General features: G+C 42.2%; 1 protein-coding gene and 1 pseudogene across 1 annotated transcript in view; one reads left to right on the forward strand and one right to left on the reverse strand.

The window, feature by feature from the left end:
• Positions 1–11,687, forward strand: part of NR5A2 (nuclear receptor subfamily 5, group A, member 2) — a 92,525-nt gene extending 80,838 nt beyond the window's left edge. Inside the window, exon 2 of the mRNA XM_008569585.1 lies at positions 11,580–11,687. Coding sequence (XP_008567807.1) covers positions 11,580–11,687 — 108 coding nt within the window. The remainder of the gene's footprint in view (positions 1–11,579) is intronic.
• Positions 11,688–16,641: 4,954 nt separating this feature from the next.
• Positions 16,642–16,934, reverse strand: LOC103588017 (annotated as a pseudogene).
• Positions 16,935–19,702: the final 2,768 nt, after the last annotated feature.

A 19,702-nucleotide genomic window follows, 5' to 3' on the forward strand; every position in this document is an offset into this window, starting at 1 on the left:
ACCCCGCCATTCTTACCATTTTATCTCATCCCACGGGCTCTCTGCCCTCCAGCAACACTGGGTGGCTTTCAGTGCCCCAGATGTGCAGAATTCCCGCACAGTCCAAGGCCCACCCTCGTACCACTTCCTCAGCCAGAGCAGCTGGCCTCAGCCACACCCCTCTCTTTGCTGGGCTAAATTGCCAACGACAGAAACAAGTAAACATTTTAAAGCTCTTAGAGCAGCATCTAGCACTGAGAGAGGGCCACTGAAAAATGTATTACTGATATTAGTAGTATTAGTATTAGTACTCGTCCGCGTGGATAGTATGGAACTCGGTCCCATAGGTTTCCATGGCAAAGCTTCAGACTCCAGCCTAGGCCAGGTTTCCCAGTTAGCGCACTTGCAGAACTGTGTTTAAGGGATTTTTATCTCGGTTTGTCATCACAAACTGAGATAATGCATTTATTTATATGATGCATTTATTTATATGGTCGTTTAAGCTCATCTCCCTCATTCAACCTTGAAGTCTGAGAGATCAGGGGCTGTGTTTTTCATCACTCTTGAATCCTCAGTGCCTGGCCCTAGTAAAGGTTTACTATGATAATTGTTGAATAAATGCTTAGTACTATGCTATGTAAAAGTGGCTAGACTAATTTAAAATATACTGTTAAAATGTAGACTCTGTGACATACACAAAATTTACTAAAGGAGCCCTGGGAGACGGTCATCAAAGAGATGATGAACTTAGTCAGCTCTTACACCAGAATGTGCAGAACAAAGTGCCCAAACTCAGTGTCGTATGACGAAATGTTGGCTGAGCTTGAGGGGTTTAGACTGAGCTCCACTAAGGGTCCCACGATAGGGGCAGGTTGGCTAGACTTGAATGTGGGTTGGGTACAGGCCTGCTTCATCCTCCCCAGACCAATGGCTGCCTGGGACAATCATTTTTCAGAGTAGATCCCTGGAGCACAAGATCCAAGTCCAGTGTGCGAGCACGTTTAAGACCCCAGCTCACGGCACATCTACTACTTGGCCAACGTAAGTCACATGGCCAAGTCCAAAGTCAACGAGACAGAGTATACTCTGCCCACAGTGGGAGGGGAGAGGAGGGAATATTTGCTAAACAATAATTTAAACTATCATAGATGGTCACGCTCCAGGGTAATTGAATCTGAGGTAAAACGAGATGCCAGGGCCACCGCCAGCGTGGGGAGACATGCTGCAATTATGAAGTCACTGTGAACAGAGGAAACAAACAATGTTATCAAATATAAACCCCAAATTCAAAGTCACAAATTACAGCCACCACTGAAAATTGATTGACAATCGAGATGCTTCTCACTTTGGCAACTCTGTAGCATGCTCCAGGGTGAGTAACAGCTGGGATTTATTTAGCCATGGCAATGAAGGCTTTGCACCAACTGGGACAGTGTAAGAAGGGGCAATACACGAGGAGAAAAAAAATGCAAAGGAGAAGAGATACAGAGAGAAGAAATTAAGTGCAGTTAAGGCGATAGAATTAAGGGTAATTTTTTATCATGTTTTGAAATTTTCTTTATTATGCTTTTATAGTCTCCTGATTCAGATAAAAAGGGTTGATTTTTTTTTTTGAGTTTTACATGAATGTGCAGTAAATGTCCAATAAATTCTCCTGCCTGCACTCATAGTGATTATTTTAAAACATAAACGTGATCATGTCCGCGCCCCATTAAAAACTCTTCAAAGGCTTCCTATTGCTCTCAGGTTAAAATCCAACCTCCTTTCAGTGGTTTTCTAGAATGTTTTCAGCTGGCCCCAGCCTACCTCTTCAGCCTCATCTCTCAGCCACCACAGGCTTTTTGTTTTTAATTTAACATCAATGTCTCATCTCTAGGCCGGGCCTTTGCACATTCTGTTCCTATTCCTGAGAAGTTCTCTTTCCTTCTTTGTCTGGCTAATGTCTACTCATCATTTAATTTGAAACATCCTTTCCTCAAAGAAGGCTTCTGCGACCTACTCCTGCCATGTGCTTCTGCGATCATAAGTTATCGCACTTGTTTTTTAAATCTGTCTTCGTCAAGTTTCCATACACTCATGAAAGCAAGGACCATGGGTCTGACCGGTACCTCACTATATCCCCGGTCCTCTGGTACACAGTAGGTATCCAGAAAATATCCATTGAATAAATAAATACATTAAAGTCATCGTTGGATGGGAACAAAAATTATCAACTAAGGGATTACTTTTTCCTGTTTGTCTCTGTAAAAATAAGATTCGGACTCTAGTAAACCAATTTAAAAATTAGAACTATTTTTAGAAGACATGGTTTTTGCTATTTTTGCAAGAATCCTCTGCCTTCAACTTCTCCACAGCTGTTAACTCTAATACCAGAGAATTTTCACTGCCAAAAAAAAATAAAAATAAAAAACTGGGCCGGCCTGGTGGCGCACTGCTACAGTGCGCTGCTTGGGAAGTGCAGCGGCGCTCCCGCCGAGGGTTCAGATCCCACATACAGACCGGTTCCCGCTCACTGGCTGAGCGAGGTGCGGGAGCAACACCGAGGGTTGCGATCCCGTTGCCGGTCCCGGTCCTGTACGGACGCGACACTGAGGGTTGCGATCCGTTGCCGGACACGGAAAAAGACAAAAAGGAAAAAAAAAAATTACCGTTGAATCTTTTCTTCTGATAACAATATCAACTCAGTATGTCCGTGGTAACAGGCACCGTACTTCCAAATTTTACTCATTCTTCATAGTCCAGCTCAGACATTACCACTGCCAAGAAGTCTGCTCAGATGCCAACAATTCCTTCAACCTGAGCCTAAGAGCTCCTCTCTTGTGCTCACAGTGATAACTGTACACACCATTACCACAGCACTGACCATAATCTTGCATATTAAGTTCTCAATTAACATTTTTGAGCGCAGGGGAATTGGGCATTAGTGGCAGGTAATATATGTGGGACCTTCGCCAGAATCCTTTTTGTCAGTGCTTCTACTGACTTGGCTGGTGCTTTTTTGAAAGCCATATGGTACCCATGAGTCAACACAAGCATTAAATAATGTTTCCGTGCTGTTATATGACAGATTGGGGTGCTATAGAGACACGCATGCCTCTACACACATTTAAAATAGAAGGCTTCTCAGGTAACAATAGTAATAGTTAATGTTCCATGTGCTTTACAGATGTTAACTGACTTAACCTCCCCTACAACAATCTTCACCTTCCTGTGAGGTAAAACCACTGTTACCCTTCCCATTTTGGACATGAGGAAACTGAGGCATAAAGAAGTTAAGTAACATGATCAAGGTCACACAGCTGCACTGTTGGGGTCTCAACCTGACTGCCAGTCAGTAGCTGGGACCTTTCAGCTCTTGATTTTAATGATAAATTCATTTAATTGTGTTTTTTTTTCAGGGTTGAGGGGGGTGGAGGATGCAGTACCATTTTATAATCAAAGGGAAATAAAATGCTATTTTGATAAACACAAACTCCAAAGGCTGAGAAAGCAGGGAGGACAGTAGTTGGGTAGTTTCCAGTTTTAGACCATCACGGGTGGTGCTGCTTTGAAGTTTCCAGTACCTGTCTTTTGGTGAACGTGTGTATGCATTTCTATTGGGTATACCCGGACACCTGAGTGGTATTACTGAACAGTTTTATTTTTAATTCTAAAATGATACTTGTAACATTTTTTAAATACAAAGTGTCTAAAGAAAAAAACTATTGGACAGCCCTCTTCCATATCCCACAGTAACCAAATATGTCCTTATTCTTTCTGTGCTTAGGTAAACATAAACATACATTATAGTAAAGTATTATAGTATTTTTTCCTTGCAAAGTAGGATCATAAGTTTTTCACTGGAAACAATATATTGAAAGCATTCCTCGAAGTGGGAAAAAAAAATGAAAACAAGAAAGAAAAACACAAACTCAATTTGAAAGGTGTTAGGGACTGAATTGTGTTCCCTAAAATTCATTTGTTGAACAAATTAACAGAGTAACCATTGTTCTTTCAGAAGGAGAGAAGAAATCTAGGGCAATTAGAGGGGGAGGGGGAGGGAATGGGGGAGGGAGAGAGATTGGACAAGGGGCATAAAGAATGATTATGATTTGTAACAATATATATGCTAGTAATACTGATATAATCAACCTATCTCAATGTTCAACCCCCAAAATATGTATAATTGATTTTGATTCAATAAATAAAATAAATTTTAAAAAATAAATAAATTTTAATTTTAATTTTAACAAAAGTTTCCTTTCATGAAAGAAAAATATAAAGATTTTTAAGTATTTTAATGTCTTTACTTAGTAAAATATAAAGTTGTCCACTTAATGTTTATCTTTTCTTCATTATCATTATTGCTGTTTATTATTCTTAATGGTATGTTAAATCCAAAAGTCTGGGAAATACTTGATCTAATTCCTCTCCCAGCCTTCACATTGTATTCATTTATTGAAGCCCTAATCCCCAATGTGACTGTGTTTGGAGATGGAGCCTTTAAAGACATAATTAGGTGAGGTCATAAGGTTGGGGCCCTGATCTGGCAGGATTGGTGTCCTTATAAGAAGAAAACGAGACACAGAGTTCTCTCTCCCCATGTGCACACAGAAGAAAGGCCATGTGAGAAGGCAGCTGTCTGTGAGCCAAGAAAAGAGCCTCACAAGAAATTAACCCTGATAGCATGTTGATCTTGGACTTACAGCCTCCAGAATTGTGAGAAAAGAAATGTCTGTTGTTTAAGCCGCCCAGTCTGTGGCATCTTGCCATGGCAGCCCAAGTAGACTAATTCAAAGGGCGAGGTGCAAACAAGCCTCATCTTTTTAACCACTACAAAAACAAGCTGAGGGTTAAGAAATAAACAGTAGGAAAAAAAACATATCAGAGACTAGTCAGGTTGAATAATACAACTCTATCAGGGATACCCCATTCTAGAGTACATCAATCTTTTGTCATATCAAGAAATATTTGCCAAATATCTACCATCTCTGTCCCCAAGAAGTCTAAGGTCCAGCTAGGAAGTCATACCACAGTCTGACCTAGATGTGCGTGTGGAGATACATACAAGACTGCAGGACAACATATGCCCAAAGAGCAGCACAGGTGTTCAGAGGAGGAAGTTTCATTTCAACAACGGTGTTTTGGAGTATTCAGGATTTGACATGGTTCATAGGGAAAAACAGGTCACAAATAAGCAGTTATGTGGAGCAAGAGGTTTACAACAGGGCAGCGGTGCCTGCAAAGCCTCAGCAGCAGAAATGCAACTGGCATATTCAACAACCCGTAGGTAAGAGACCAGTTCTCCAGATTGGGAGAAGGAGTTAGAACACACATGTATTGGGGCAAAGTGGAAAGGTTGGTGTGTAATTTTGAAAAACGTGAAAACCAGATTTCTTAGTTTAGAATACATCCCGCGCGGCGGGGGGGCGGCCAGATGGGGAAGAACGCAAAGATGTGTTTGGGAAGGTTATTCTGGAAGCTGAGTGCAGAAATGAAGGGAGCATTTAAGAAAGGGAAGGAAAAATGTTAATAATGCATATTAAATTCCAAAGTAATGCTAAAGTGATTTTAAATTTTTTTAAAAAATTATTTTAGTTAGGAATATTAAAGATTATATAAATATAGTATGTAAATATATATTACATAATTACAAAATTTTACATTTTCCCATTAATAAGTAACATATTTAATTTACTTATTATATCAAATTATGTCATTTGAATTAGTCCGCTTGGGCTGCCATAGCAAAAATACTTCGATGACAAATGCATTTTAGAACAACCATCACATTTTGTTTGGTTTGGGGACAAAATGTACATTAAATGTAGTTAATAGTTAATAAATACATCTAATATAGATTTTAAATTGCCTTTGGGAATAAATATTTGGAATTCCTACATTTTGCACTAAAAATAGTTATTTTTATAAATTGTTTTATTTCTAAATGACAAGATGAAATAGAGGGTTTGCAAGCACTTTCACATTGCCCTCGTGGATACTTTTAATTCTCCATAAAAAAGAGCTAAATTGGAGATAATCATCACTCTATTCCCCCTTTTGACCACTGGCTTTTGAGAAACTAGAAGCATCTTGATGTGTACATTAGAATTCAAATCAGATTAATGCAATTTACAGATGTGATAAAGAGCACCTTGAGGTAAACTGGCAGGATTACCATAACTTTTGTGCTTTTTCACTTTTTTTTTTTTTTTTAATCCATATTCAGTTCTCCTTATGCTTCCCTCCTTTAACGCAGAGTCGGTTGTGGGCATAAGAGTTATGCGACTGCACAGACCATTGTGGTACCCACTGCAGTTCAGCTCTGTGGCTGCCGAGTCAGCAGTGGGCTCCTCTGATCACCTGCAATCTGGACATCCTCACAGAACTGATCCTCGGAAGCACTGTTCCATTTCAAAAGAAATTTTTTAATTGCTTTGCATACTGGTATTATAAAAATAGGTATTTAACACAGGTATTTTTGCCACCTCTAATGTCAACTACAAAGAACAGCTTTGAGCATACCAGGAGATCCACCACCGCCAGTGGGAAACGTACGCACAACACAGAAGTGCCACAATTGACCTAACCAAATCCATGGGATTTTTTCCAATGCAAATGTTCCGTGAGCCTATGATGCTCAAGTGGGACTCGAAACACAAGTAGTTAAGTTCAAAGCTTGTAGACTCCACTTCCATATCCCACTACCGATTGCATTTAACACATGATTTTCTTCTTTTAGGCAAAGACCTGGATGTTTGAAAAGGCTCTATTCCCTTAAACAAACTATTCAATGTCACTGTTGTGTCTTTACAGATAACTATGACAGAAATAATAATACCTTCAATAGAGGATTTGCAGACAACCTTGCAATAACTCCACGTTCTCCCAGGGGTCTGTAAGACAACAGGTTGGTGATGACTTATCTAAAAAACGGATGGACAACAAATACTTCAGGCAATCCTCCATAAATATCGTTTCTCTCTGCAGAGCTTTTGAAATGTATTAATGGCCGTGAGTTTGAGATGTATTTCCTGATAAGAACATGGAAAGCAACTATTCCAGGTAGCCAGTTAAAAGCAAAATAGTAATCAGATGAGATTAGGATTCTGAACGTGTACATGTGTTAAACAGATGAAAGTACTTTTAAAAAAACAATTCTGAATAATAAAGCATATCCCTCTTTCCTTTCTTAGTTATCACAATCTCAGCTTTTTCTACCTTTAATTTTGCTAACCAGCCAAAACAACCATTCATTCATAACCTACTATAAAATATGACATGCCACTGAAATGCAACTTTGAAAATTAAATGCAGATGCAGTGATATGCAGCATAAATCCCTATACATTGTAAAATAATAATAAATGGAATCTTACAAGATTCAACACTTGAGGTTCAAACCAAGCATTTTATAAGCAAGGGCAATATTTCACCATGCTATTTGTATAAGCACCTAATTTTTTTAAAAATTGTTCCTTTGGTAGTCAAAAGAATTAGTTTCCAAATATGGCCAGTCTGCATAGAGAGCATTTCCATCAATCCAGTTGAAATAGTGGACTTATTAAGATCCACGTGATCACTAATGTATAATAAGCATTTAGCATGTACATGTCACTATGCCAGGAGCTAATCCAGTGTCCATAAGACACTGATTTCCGTGAGAGACACAGAGGTCCTAAATATGTCATGGCCCATGTATCACACAGGAAGGCAAGAAGAGATTCATCTGTAAAAGACATGCAGGCCTATGCCAAGGGAAGTCAACCTCTAAACCGAGCCTCTGAAATCCATTCACATTCTCAGATTATGAGTTAGTCCACTCAAACCTCAGTAAAATGGTCAAACCTCCCATCACCTTCGTTGTAAAAAGGGCCATTACATTGAGGCTTGTACTTCACCAGCCTTTCTTCAAGATTTCTCCTTAATATTTCCCTTGTTCTTCCTCTTTTCAATTTGTGCTAGTTATTTCACAACAGAAAAACAAAAGCATATGTCTTTTGTCTCGTGTCTCAAGAAATGAGATACTCAGGTAAGCCAGCAACCAGCAACCACGCAGATGTCTGTGAACTGCATAATCAATTCTTTGAATAGGCAGAGAGCCCTGCACCCACATTGATTGTAAAATGCAAATCTGAATACAGCTAATCTTCACATAAATATAGTAGGTATAGCATTGATTTTTTTTGTGATCACATGAAAAATTAACAGTCTAAAGTGATGGTAAAGAAGTATAATATAATATTATATATATTATAGTATAGTATAATATTATAATATTATTTGCAGGTAGTCTGTGATAACTTAAAGATATATATTGTAATGTCTAGAGAAACCACAAGAACACACACACACAATGAGATAGAACGAAAAACTCAACAGCAGAGATAAAATGGAACACTAAAACATATTCAATTCACCCAAAAGCAAGAAGAAAGGAACGAAGAAGCTAGGACAAAGACAGAAGAAAGATGGTAAGCTTGCATCCAACCGCATCAATCATTCCAGTTACAGTGATAGTAAAATATTTGTGAGAAGGTGTCAGTAACAACATTGTCTACCATTTAACATGTTTTTATTTAAAACAGATCTTTGTTAATACATTTTAATGCCTGTTTGTTGCAGTTTCACGTGTTAGCTCTACATTAAGAAGGAAAAATTCACTAGATAATTTTCAACCAAGGCTCCATCAGCAAAGATCCCTCAATAGAGAGTGACGTAGGAATGTAATGACGCTGATGCTGCTGCTATCGGTAAAAATGCTTGTTTATTTAACTGATGGCTGCTGCCTTCATCGGAGTGCTAGGGACACAGAATGATGTAGACTGGACATAGCAAAGGGACACGTTATCTTGTATATTCTTTTTGATCCCCAATGCTAACTGTTCTTATGAGTTTGGAACACACACTTGGTGCCTCAAATAAGTAAAATTTCAAAAAGGAAGGTTGAGACATCAGCCATATACACATATACACGCAGAGCTCAATAAATGTGACATTGGTAAGAAAGCTGATATGATGTCTGGATATCTATTAGAGATATTTAAAAAAAAATTAGTTGCTGGATCTCATGAACAGAATAATATGTCAACATCTTTATAGTAAGGCAGACTGAATTCCTACGATAAATAATTTCCAGTCCCACACAGGCAGGAGTCTTTAAGAATTTCAGCTTCAATAACAAGAGAGTTTAATTACAGAGCCAACGAGTTACAATCAACACTCCTGGCCTCCCCCATACCAGCTTCCAGCACCCGGTACCACACCTGCATCCGCAAGTAACGATGCTCTGTTTTCTTCTCATTTTGAAGAGACAGGAGAGGTCAAAAACTGATTGCGCAGTTTAAGGCCCTCAAATAACTAACACGTTTCAAAGACAGTCCTTAAGCTAAAGAAGTTTTAACTAACAAGTAATTTGGCCCCGAGGTGTGAGGGATCCTTTATTATTCAAACAGCAATACCAAAGTGGATTATCTTTTTAGGATCGTGACATGCCATCACATGTGAGCCACCCTGTGCTATCAACTAGTACCACAACTGTGAAAAGAAGCAGAATTTTAGAATTTAGGATTTCAGCACCAGGATACCACTTTCCCTCTCACACCTCATTGGCCACCCCTTTGATCCAAACCACATCATCTGTCCCCTGGATTCTTGCAGTAACCTCCTCACAGGTCACTCTGCTTTCTCCGCTGACCCTGTGTGTGGAATGCTTAGCACAGCCCCAGAGCAAGGCTTTACAAATGTTGTCAGATGATGGCACTTCTGCACCCTTCACTCAGAGTTCCTCTGTGGCCTGTAACATCCGTCCTGGACTGATCTTCTCCCCCTCGCTGCTCTGACCACACACCCACCACTCAGTCCACTCCAGCCACACCGGCCTCCTCTCTGGTCTCTGAATTCACTGGACATCACCTGCCTCAGGGCCCTGCAGAGCCTCTTCCCCAGGTAGCCCCAAAGTTCCTGCCCCAGCCACTTCAAGCTTCTATTTAAAAGTCTCCCACTTAGTGGCCTACCTACCTCCCCTCCGCCCAAGAACACCCTGATCCTTCTTACCCCAATCTATTTTGTTCCCCTAGATGGTGGTTATCGCCTTCTGATGGCCAAGAATGTCAATATCTACTGCAGTATATGCTATTAGATAAATATATAATTTATTTACTTATTTATTGTGTTTCCTGTATCCCCTCATGAAATTGTAAGGCCATCTGTTTTGTTTCCAGTGTCTCAAACATGGTCATATTCAATAAACATGTGCTGAGTTTTCAATGAATAACAGAGAGAGGGGGGCGTTTTCATGAGGGGTCCAGCATGAAGAGCCCTAAGTGCTGTGATAAGGATCCTAAAAGCAAGGGCAAGTGATGAAAAGATGGGTTAAAGGAGCTTCCAGAAGGGTACTGAATGAGCCGCCTCCTGACACTCAGCCTTGTGTGGTCCCCTCCCACTGTGTGCTGGGGTTGGCCTGTGTGACCCACAGAAGCGATGCATGTCACTTCCGAGATTAGGTCATAAAAGACACTACAGCTTCCATCTTGGTCCATCTTTTTCTCCCTCCCTCCCTCCCTCGGCCCCTGCCTCCACCCCTGCCTTACTCACTGTGTGGAAAGCCTGTTACCATGTCACAACCAGCACTAGGCAAAGGCCCATGTGGCAAGGGCACGAAACGTCTTGCCATCTGCCGTGTGAAATGAGCTTCAAAACAGATCCCTTAGGTCTCACCAAGAGTTCAGAGACCGCAGCCCCAGCCAACTGCTCCACTGCGATCTCAAGAGAAAGAGCCACCCAGCTAACTCGCTCTGCCCAACTAAGCCAAAACCAAATTCCTGACCCTCACAAACTCTATGAGACCGTAAATGTCCATTGTTCCAAGCTGCTAAATTTGGGGATAATTCGTTACACAGCCATAGATAACTCATGAAAGGGATACGAGACAGGAGGTAGGATGGCCAAGTTAGAGGCTTCTTATCCCAGTTAAAACAGCAGAAAGACCTGCACGAGGCAGAGGCAGTGGAGGTGAGGAGGACAGGGCTACTTCAGGGCTCTGCAGGAAGCAGGAGCACCAGGGACTGACACCTGCTTGGATGGGTGGTGGTGAGGAACAGGAATCCAGAAGCATGCTCAGATTTCTGCCATGGTTGTCTGGACACACAGTGAAGCTACTAATGAGGATAGGGGGTACAGATTAGCCCCATATTCATTTGTGGTCTCCCATCCCGATGAAGCTCCAAGCTGTTCTCTTGGTATTTCCTCAGCTCCTTCCCCCTACACCCGCCTGCAGGAGCTCAGGCTCCACCTCCTCATCCAACCCAGGCAAAGTCCAGCAGTCTCTCCTCGGTGCCCAGTGCATGTTTGCATGCTTCCTTTCTAGCCCTTTCCAGTGTTTTGCAATTACTTGTTTTCATTTCTATCACCTAGACTTTACGTTGAGCTCTTTGAGGAAGAAATTTGTCTTTTCCTTCTTTATGTCTCTGGGCCCCAGCATACAGTAAGTGCCTAATACATGCTAGGTAGAAAATGCGTGAGCAAAGCAACAACTCCACTTCGCCCATCGACGCAATTATGGGGCATGCACCGCTCAAAGGAAAATTTCCTTATGTCAGTATTTTACACTCGTCCATTCAGAACATCACTACGGAAATACCTAAGCCTTCCTCACTACCTGCCGATGACGCCATTTCCCCCAGCACTGCAGCAGCCCAGGGTGACCTGCAGCCTTTTGGACAGACATGAGTAATGACCCCAAGGAAAAGTCTGCAGGCGGGAAAGAGTGTTCCTGGTCCCAGAAACCGGCATTCCAGCAACACGTTAGAGGTGTGTTTCTTCTGTCCCCCTCCTAGGTTGAAAAGCATAAACTCCATGGCCTAGAATCTCAAGTTCCATGGGATATAAGCTTTATCATATCACACATCTTTACTTACAATGCATTTCCTCACTCCTTGTAGTAAGTCTACTTCTCTTGAACAGGTCATTCATTCACTCCACAATGTGTATTCAGTGCCTACCACATTCTAGAGACATCACAACACCCCTCGCTTCTGCCGAGTTCCATTACACGTCTTCTCCCACCAAGTCTGGGGTAACCTAGGAAACTAGGTTTGCCTCCCCTCTTCAAAACTTTCAGAGAATATTTAGAGATAGGACTACATCACGATGTCATTTCGAGCAGCAAAAGCAGCATTCGTCACTGTTTAATATATAATAGAATCCTACTTTAGCACGTATGCATGTGTGCAGTGTCTATATCTGCACCTTTATATGCATATATGAGGGTACTTCAGAAAGTTCATGGATACATAATAGCTAGAGGAGAGGCTTTGGAGTGTTTTCACCACAAAGAAATGACAAATGCGTGAGGTGATTGATATGTTGACAGCCCTGACCTGACTATTGCACAACATCTCTATGTATCAAAGTATCAGATTGTTCCTCCTAAGTAAGTACAGTTACAATGCGTAAGTTAAAAAGTTCATGGAAAAATAGAATTAAAAGATAATACAAATCTTTCCATGAACTTTTTGAAATACCCTCATACACACACACACACACACACACACACACACACACACTCATAGAAACACACACACACATACACAGATACATTAAATACACCAAAATGTTAATAGGTTACACATTTCAAGTTTTTTATAATAAAAAGTTAAAAACTATGTTAACAGGGGGGTGGCATTATAAGTGACATAATTTTATTCTTTGTACTTTCCTGATGATCTAAAATATCTACAATAAAAAATGAAAAAACTGCCTTTAAAAAGATACTTAATATGAAAAGAAATGTAGCAAGTGCTTAACAGTCATTGCAGCTAAAGTGGGGAAAGGGGAGATAACAAGCTCTTTTTGCTTCCTTCTTACCCTTATCTACATTTTCCTAAATTTTCTACAGTGATCATGTATTATTTTAAAACTGGGAGGTGGAATTTATTTAAAAGTGTAAATAATATATAGACATCTGAGAACATAAGTATTATCGCTGCCATGGCCCCTTCATCGGTCTTTTCTCTTAAGACAATGACCGTGTACCTCTTCCATTTATTACTCTTTTTATATCAGAACATGTTACATACAGTTCAACCCTCAGGTTTGAACTTTAAAGCCTCCTAACCAGGTTGGAGACCGTCTTGCTAAGTGTGCCTGCCAGGTCACTGGAAGCTCACCTCCCTGCGGATGGGGGGCCAGTCTCCCCAGGGCCAGCCCAGCTCTTCCACAGAAAGACACGGATGAAGAGACGGAAGAGCAATCTCAACTACCAATCCTTCCAAAATCTGTGTCCAGGATTCGTAGACCCCAGACATCCCAGATTTCTTTCTGAGTCCAGCAAGCATCACCCCAGTCGTCTGCAGAAGGTGGAAGGAGCGCGTTGGCCAGGTCCTGATCCCACCTTCTTTCTTTCCACACTGTCTCGGAAGCTCTCACGCTTAGAATATGCAGTCACTGCCCCTCCCTCCTCGGGCTGGCCAAGGACCCCTCACCCCTGCCAGCGCCCTGAACAACCCCTTATCATTGTGGGTGGGGCAGGACCCTGTGGCACTCACCTCTCCACAGAACACCCTTCCGCAGAGCCTGTCATTTTCTTATCCAGGATGGATTCCCTCGCCTCCCCAGCTGCCTTCTTAAACCATTTCCTCCATGCAGTTTAGGCTCTCTTCATACTCATAAGGGACAAGGATCTCCCGAGGCTTGTGTAAGAGAAAAGAGAAACCAAAGCTGTTTCCTACTCCACGCACTCCACGCAGAATACTTCACCTCTGTAACCACAATGCATATGAGGTTTTCCCCACACCCCAAGCAGTTCTCCAGCAGACACCACCTGGGTGTCCTACGGTTTAACTTAATTCTGATACCATCTACCTGGAGTTAGAGTCAGATCCCGCAGGTTAAAGGCTTAGTCCCTCAAGATAGCCCCCACTTCAGATGCCGATTACAAGTAGTACATTGTCACCTGTACTTCTGACCCCCCGGATATAAATCAGGGATTCTCACAACCCCCTCCTCGGGTTGGATTAATTTTCCAGGACAGTTCACAGAACTCAGGGAAAGGCTTTATTTACATGTGCCCATTCATTATAAAGGATATTATGAAGGATGCCGATGAACACCAGATGAAGTGGGACATAGGACAAGGTACGTGGGAAGGAGCACGGAGCTTCCCACCGTCTCCGGGCATGCCACCCTCCCGGTCCCTCCGTGTGTTGAGCAGCCCAGAAGCTCTCCGAACCCTGTCCTTCTGGGTGTTTATGGAGGCTTCATTACATAGGCTTGATTGGTTACATCCCCGGCCACTGGTGATCACCACACCCTTCAAGCCCTCTCCCCTCCCGGGCTGGGAGTGGGGTGAGGGGACTGAAAGTTCCACCCTTCTAATCACATGGTTGGTTCTTCTAGCAACCAACTCCCCATCCTGACACTATTCAGGAGCTCCCCAGCCACCAGCCATCGTATTAACATACAAAAAGACACATTGTAGAGCTGTATGCCCGGGGCAGAGATGAAACGCCTATTTCTTCTTATATCATAATATCGTACCTTGAAACCTTCTTTCCAAGCACAAAGCCTTGTCTACATTTGCATCTGTAGGTTTCTCAGACCGAGCCCCTCAAGTTGGGAAGACAAACAGAACATTGCCCATGACCTCTAGGATGCTGCTTTGGCCTTCCTCAGAGCCCAGACCCCTTGAGTACTTGGATGAACATGACTGTCACGGATCCCACTGGAAACAGTCTGTAGAGGCTGCTTGACCACCCACGCCTTTGTGAGTTCTATGATTAGGGTTCTCTCTGCCCCCCAGTTGGCCAGGCTAGTGGACTGCTGAAATGGCATCAGCACTAGGGTTTCCCAGCTGGAGACCTCTGCATCTGGCTTCTCAGAACCACCCGTCACACAACATTCCCAGAGCTCACAACATTGCAGACATTCTGGCTCCACTCAGGGCTCTCAGTACTCTGTCCCCTCTGGAAATATTTTATACCAAATAGAGCTATTACCAATGGTGATTGTAAAAAGGGAAAGACTGCTGGTTCTTGAGCATATTTCCTTTTGTGTGCTACAAACATAGGCAGAACCCACTCCCCCCACCCAAGCCACACTGCTAAGAGCAGAGGCAGTGGCTGGGCTACTCAGACCTGTCACTGGAGTTTCCGCCTGAAGCTAATTATTGTTATTACCAGGTTATAAACCCTTAAAAGAATCCCTTAATGGAAAAGCTAACAGCTCATTAACTATAATGAGTGCCATCTTATAGGATGCGTTCCAGCAGTGGAAAGGCAACTGCATTAACATGGCCATTCAGCAACCCTAAGGACTCATGACAAGGATGGTCAACACCAGGCAGTGGGACCCTCACCTGAGCACCAACCACTCTGCCACTGTTTCCCTGTGCCTGACTCTTCCCACATCAGTCCTGGCAAAACCCAGTCTATTCACAGGACCTGACTTATAGTTTGAGAGAAGGCAACACCTTAGTGGGACAGTTGACAAAGAGGGGAAGTCAGCTACAGCCACCAGCAGGCATGAGACCGTCAGCCTCAGACATCGGGCTGCAAGGCAGAGCCTGTTATCACAAACGCACTGTTTGCTCACAGTGTGGATCTATTTGTGGAGACTGTTCGCCTAAATGAAATTACTTATCCACCAGGGCAGGGCTCAAAGCACAGAAGATAAGTGCAATCAGCTACTAAAAAGATGCAAGCCTGGGAAAATAAGGGGGAAAAAACAAAGTTACATTAATCCTGGGGTGGAAAGGCCTCAATAAAATTTACACAGCATTCTTTTAGACTGTCAATTAACTTTCATTCCAAGAGTTAAAAGCCACACTTTAAGGGAACTAACTAATAGCTAATATTCTCCCCAGAGTGGCCTCCTGCACTGATGGACTGAATGTCCCCTCCCCAGGGTTTATTACAGGTGATGCTAGACTGAGTCCCTTGAGGACCAGGCTGGGACTCCCCAGGCCTGGGGTAATAATGACACTTTCCAGGCCTTCCTCACACACCTGTTGAATTTTAATTGCTAGATCTCTGGGGATTTGGCTCACCACAGTCACCCTTGAATTTTTTTTCTTTTTTTTTTTTTGGCAGCTGGCTGGTACAGGGATCTGAACCTTTGACCTTGGTGTTATAACACTCTGCTCTAATCAGCTGAGCTAACTGACCAGCCAACCCCAGAATCATGCTCTATGGGAAAGTTGATCCTAAGGTCAAGGGCATATTTTGCCATATGTAGGTTCTAGTACTATTGTGTTTTCATAAGCAACTCAAGGCGAACGTTCTTACTTGACTTTTTTTGAACCTTTCATACAGTGTTGAGTTCGTCATCTCACGCCTCAATTTTTGGCACATTATCACTGGTCATATACATGCCCTCTCTTTAAAACTCGTTAAATTACCTTTCGATCTCCCTACTCACTCCCATACGCCTATCCTCCCAGCCCTAGGCAGCTACCCCAAGCTGTCTAATGTTTATTTTGTTTGTTTGTATATTGCTGTTTTGTGTCTATGTATTTTTCTTTTTGAGTAAAATCCTCTTACGCAGTATTTCTTTTATTCACATTACAATCTAGTCCTTTCCCATTTGCATTTTCATTGTTTACACAGTAATAGAATCTTTGTGTGTGTGTGTGTGTTTTTAACATAACACCTCAAGATTTTATTGTCATCATAACAAAAGATGAAGCTCAGACCTGAATCACTTGACCCTTTCTCCTCTCATCTCCTCCCAGCTCAAAATGCTTGCATCTCTGCATAGCCAGCATTCTCTTAGATCTGCAGTTATTTCAAGACACTCAAACCACAGCACAATCCAGAAAATCAGCTTAGTCTGCCCACCATAGCCACTCTGCTTCCTGCCATGACGCCACTTTTCTTGAGCGTACAGAGAATCCTTTTCCTTGTACTGGGCCACTTTGTGGGGTTGGGGCTTGCCACACTTCTTAGGGAAAGCCCGGTAAGTTTTAAGAACGTTCACCATGTTTGCGGGAGCGCTATCAGCATGGAAAAAGAAGAATCTTTGTGTTCTGATTTTTTATTTAATATTTGCATCGAGTTTTTTTTTTTTCTTAGTCTTTGATAGTCTTTTTTTCTTATCTCCCTGCACCCCCAGCAGGTGACCACTGCTAACAACATGGGCAGCATCTCTCTCTCCACACGTTTCTCCAGCCTCATGAAACAGGCAGATACACATATACATGTACATGTGTGTATATGTGTGTGTGTATGATCTGATGTAATGAAATTGAATTCACAATCCATATCTCTGAAGTTTGCTTTTCTCATTTAAGAATATGTTATGACATCCTTCCAGGGCAGTAGATCCAGATCAAACAAATTCTTTATAATAGTTGCATAATATTTCATGGAATAGATGGATGTTCAACAATTCATCCAATTGTTCTCTTACTGATGGGCACTGAGGTTGTGCTCAGTTTTTTATCACTACAGATAAAGCATCAATAAATATTTGTGCACATGAATCTATAAGTATCGGTACTTTTATCCCTATAGGACAGATTCCCAAGAGTGTGCATGTATTTTTTACTTACGTAAACGGTATTAAGTTATATACGACTTTGTATTTCTTACTTTTCTCACTATGCACTATGCTGTGGCTATGTATCAGTGTTATAATGTGTAAACCTAATCCGTTGATTTCAACAGCTGCACAGTATTTCATAGTGAGCCCCCAGTTCACTTCACCTGTCACTCTTCAGATGACTTTATGTCCTAACAGCACAACAGCTAAAGTACTTCTAAAGTACTACTGAAAGCTTAATGTACTTAAAAATAAAGCACCAAATAGATAAAAAATAATTCCAGCTTTTTTGAACTCTTAACAAATTTGATCTTAAAAAATTGTTGTGACCAACCAGGGCACAAGAGAAAGGGGAGATGGCTGGGGTGAGAGGGCCTTGCATGTGTTGAAAATCTACTGTGCCAAGCAAGTTGCAAAAATCTTATTTGATTCTCAGCATAAACCTTGGCAGTAATATTTTACCTGCTGACCAGATGAGGCATCTGAGGGACGGAAAGGTCAAGGGCGTTTCTCGCACTCATGGTGGGGCTGGGTTGCAGAGCCTCAGCCCCCCCCCCCCCCTACTCCTTGTGAACTTCAACCCAGACTAGCTTCTCCCTTTTTAGAAAAGTTGCCTAAGTAGCATGTGGAATGGGTAGAGGAAGTCACATAAGTATCAAGGTTTTCACTCTACGTTTCATCCAAGGATTCTGAGAGCACTGAAAATTGATATGCTTTCCCCCCAAAATTAATAGCCTTAAATTGATATTCCAAGAAGCCCTAGAAGTCTAGCACATTTATAGAGCTTCTGTGGGAAGATGTTAGGGGTATCAGGAACACCTTAAGTAGGGGTTAAATTCAGAGTTTCCCTGGTTCAGGAAAGAGACAGGCCCACGTAGCAAAGGGAGGCAGACATCAGAGATTCATGTGAAATCGGGTTGAATCACTAATGATATTGCTGAGCAAGGAAGGAGCATTAAATGAATGTTCCAGAACATGAGCAGATTTCTGCCCAGCATCCTAGGACTCCTACAAGTTTCTTGTTTGGCACTGAGCTTTCTCATCTCAAATACATGGTGTAACATGCTGTAGTCAGTTGTGTGGAAGGGTCTAGAAACCATCATAATCCAGTCAGTCAGCAGCAGTTACTAGGCATGTATGCCAGGCAATGGATAAAGCACAAAAGGAGAAGATGAAATGATTATACCACAGGATGGTCATAATTTTCTACCCCAGGACCCAAAGTCAAAACAGAGGCTTGACGGCATTTAGAAGTCTTAGAGTGAACTGAGACCCGGCAGCTCTTCGGTTCAGATCGCTGTGCCATCATGCTAGTTACACACACATCAGAGGCACAGGAAGCAGCGAGTGAGCTGACCAGCTCCCCTCCACACCACTGAGCCCCAAACAAGTCTACTGCAAGAGAAAAGAGGAGGGTCCTACAGAGGGAGAGGTGTAAGAAATTCAACTCACCCACAAATGTTGGAGAATCCCCATCTTAACGAGCTCACAGGCACCTGCAGAAAAAGACCAGTATGAGAAGCTATACAATGTGGATCCACATGCACACAAGGTACAACAGAACTAGATACAGAATTGCTTCTGCCTGGGGAGTCAAGGAAGCCCCCACAAAAGAAATAGCATCTGATCTGAGCCTTGAAGGATGTCTGGAAACTAACAGATATCCTGAAAGCCAGAATTTATTGCAAGCCTGCCAGGTGGCCAGTACTGTTCTACCAGCTTTGTGTGTACGATTTTATTTCACCTTCACAATAACGTGGTTCTATATAGATGAGGGAAGGGAGGCTCAGAGAGGTCAAGTAACTTACGCTAGGTCGTACAGCTAGGTAAGTAGTAGAACAGAAAACAGAATCCAGGCTTTTTTACTACAAAAAATCCTGGTTTCTCTCTATTTCCTACAATCAGCATTCCCTCTAACTTTCCCACACCAAAAAAGGGGGTAAGGAGAGAAGACTCTAGAGAAGATGGCTTTTTAAAAAGCAGCAAGAAGATGCCTGGGCTTCTGCTGAAGGCCACTAGGGGGTGGTAGAGAAGGAAAAAGGACGGAGGGGCCCCAGGTGGAATGTGGGGAGCAGGTGCAGTGGGCTGGGAAAGAGCGTGGAGCCAGGAGGGAAGGGAGGTTGGACGTTTTTGTTTTTATTTTAGTCGAGGTGAAACTCACATAACATAAAATTCACTATAGTCATGCAACATGCTTGTAAAGACAT

This window comes from Galeopterus variegatus, unplaced genomic scaffold (assembly GCF_000696425.1).
Source record: "Galeopterus variegatus unplaced genomic scaffold, G_variegatus-3.0.2 Scaffold513, whole genome shotgun sequence".
Taxonomy (NCBI): Eukaryota; Metazoa; Chordata; class Mammalia; order Dermoptera; family Cynocephalidae; genus Galeopterus; species Galeopterus variegatus.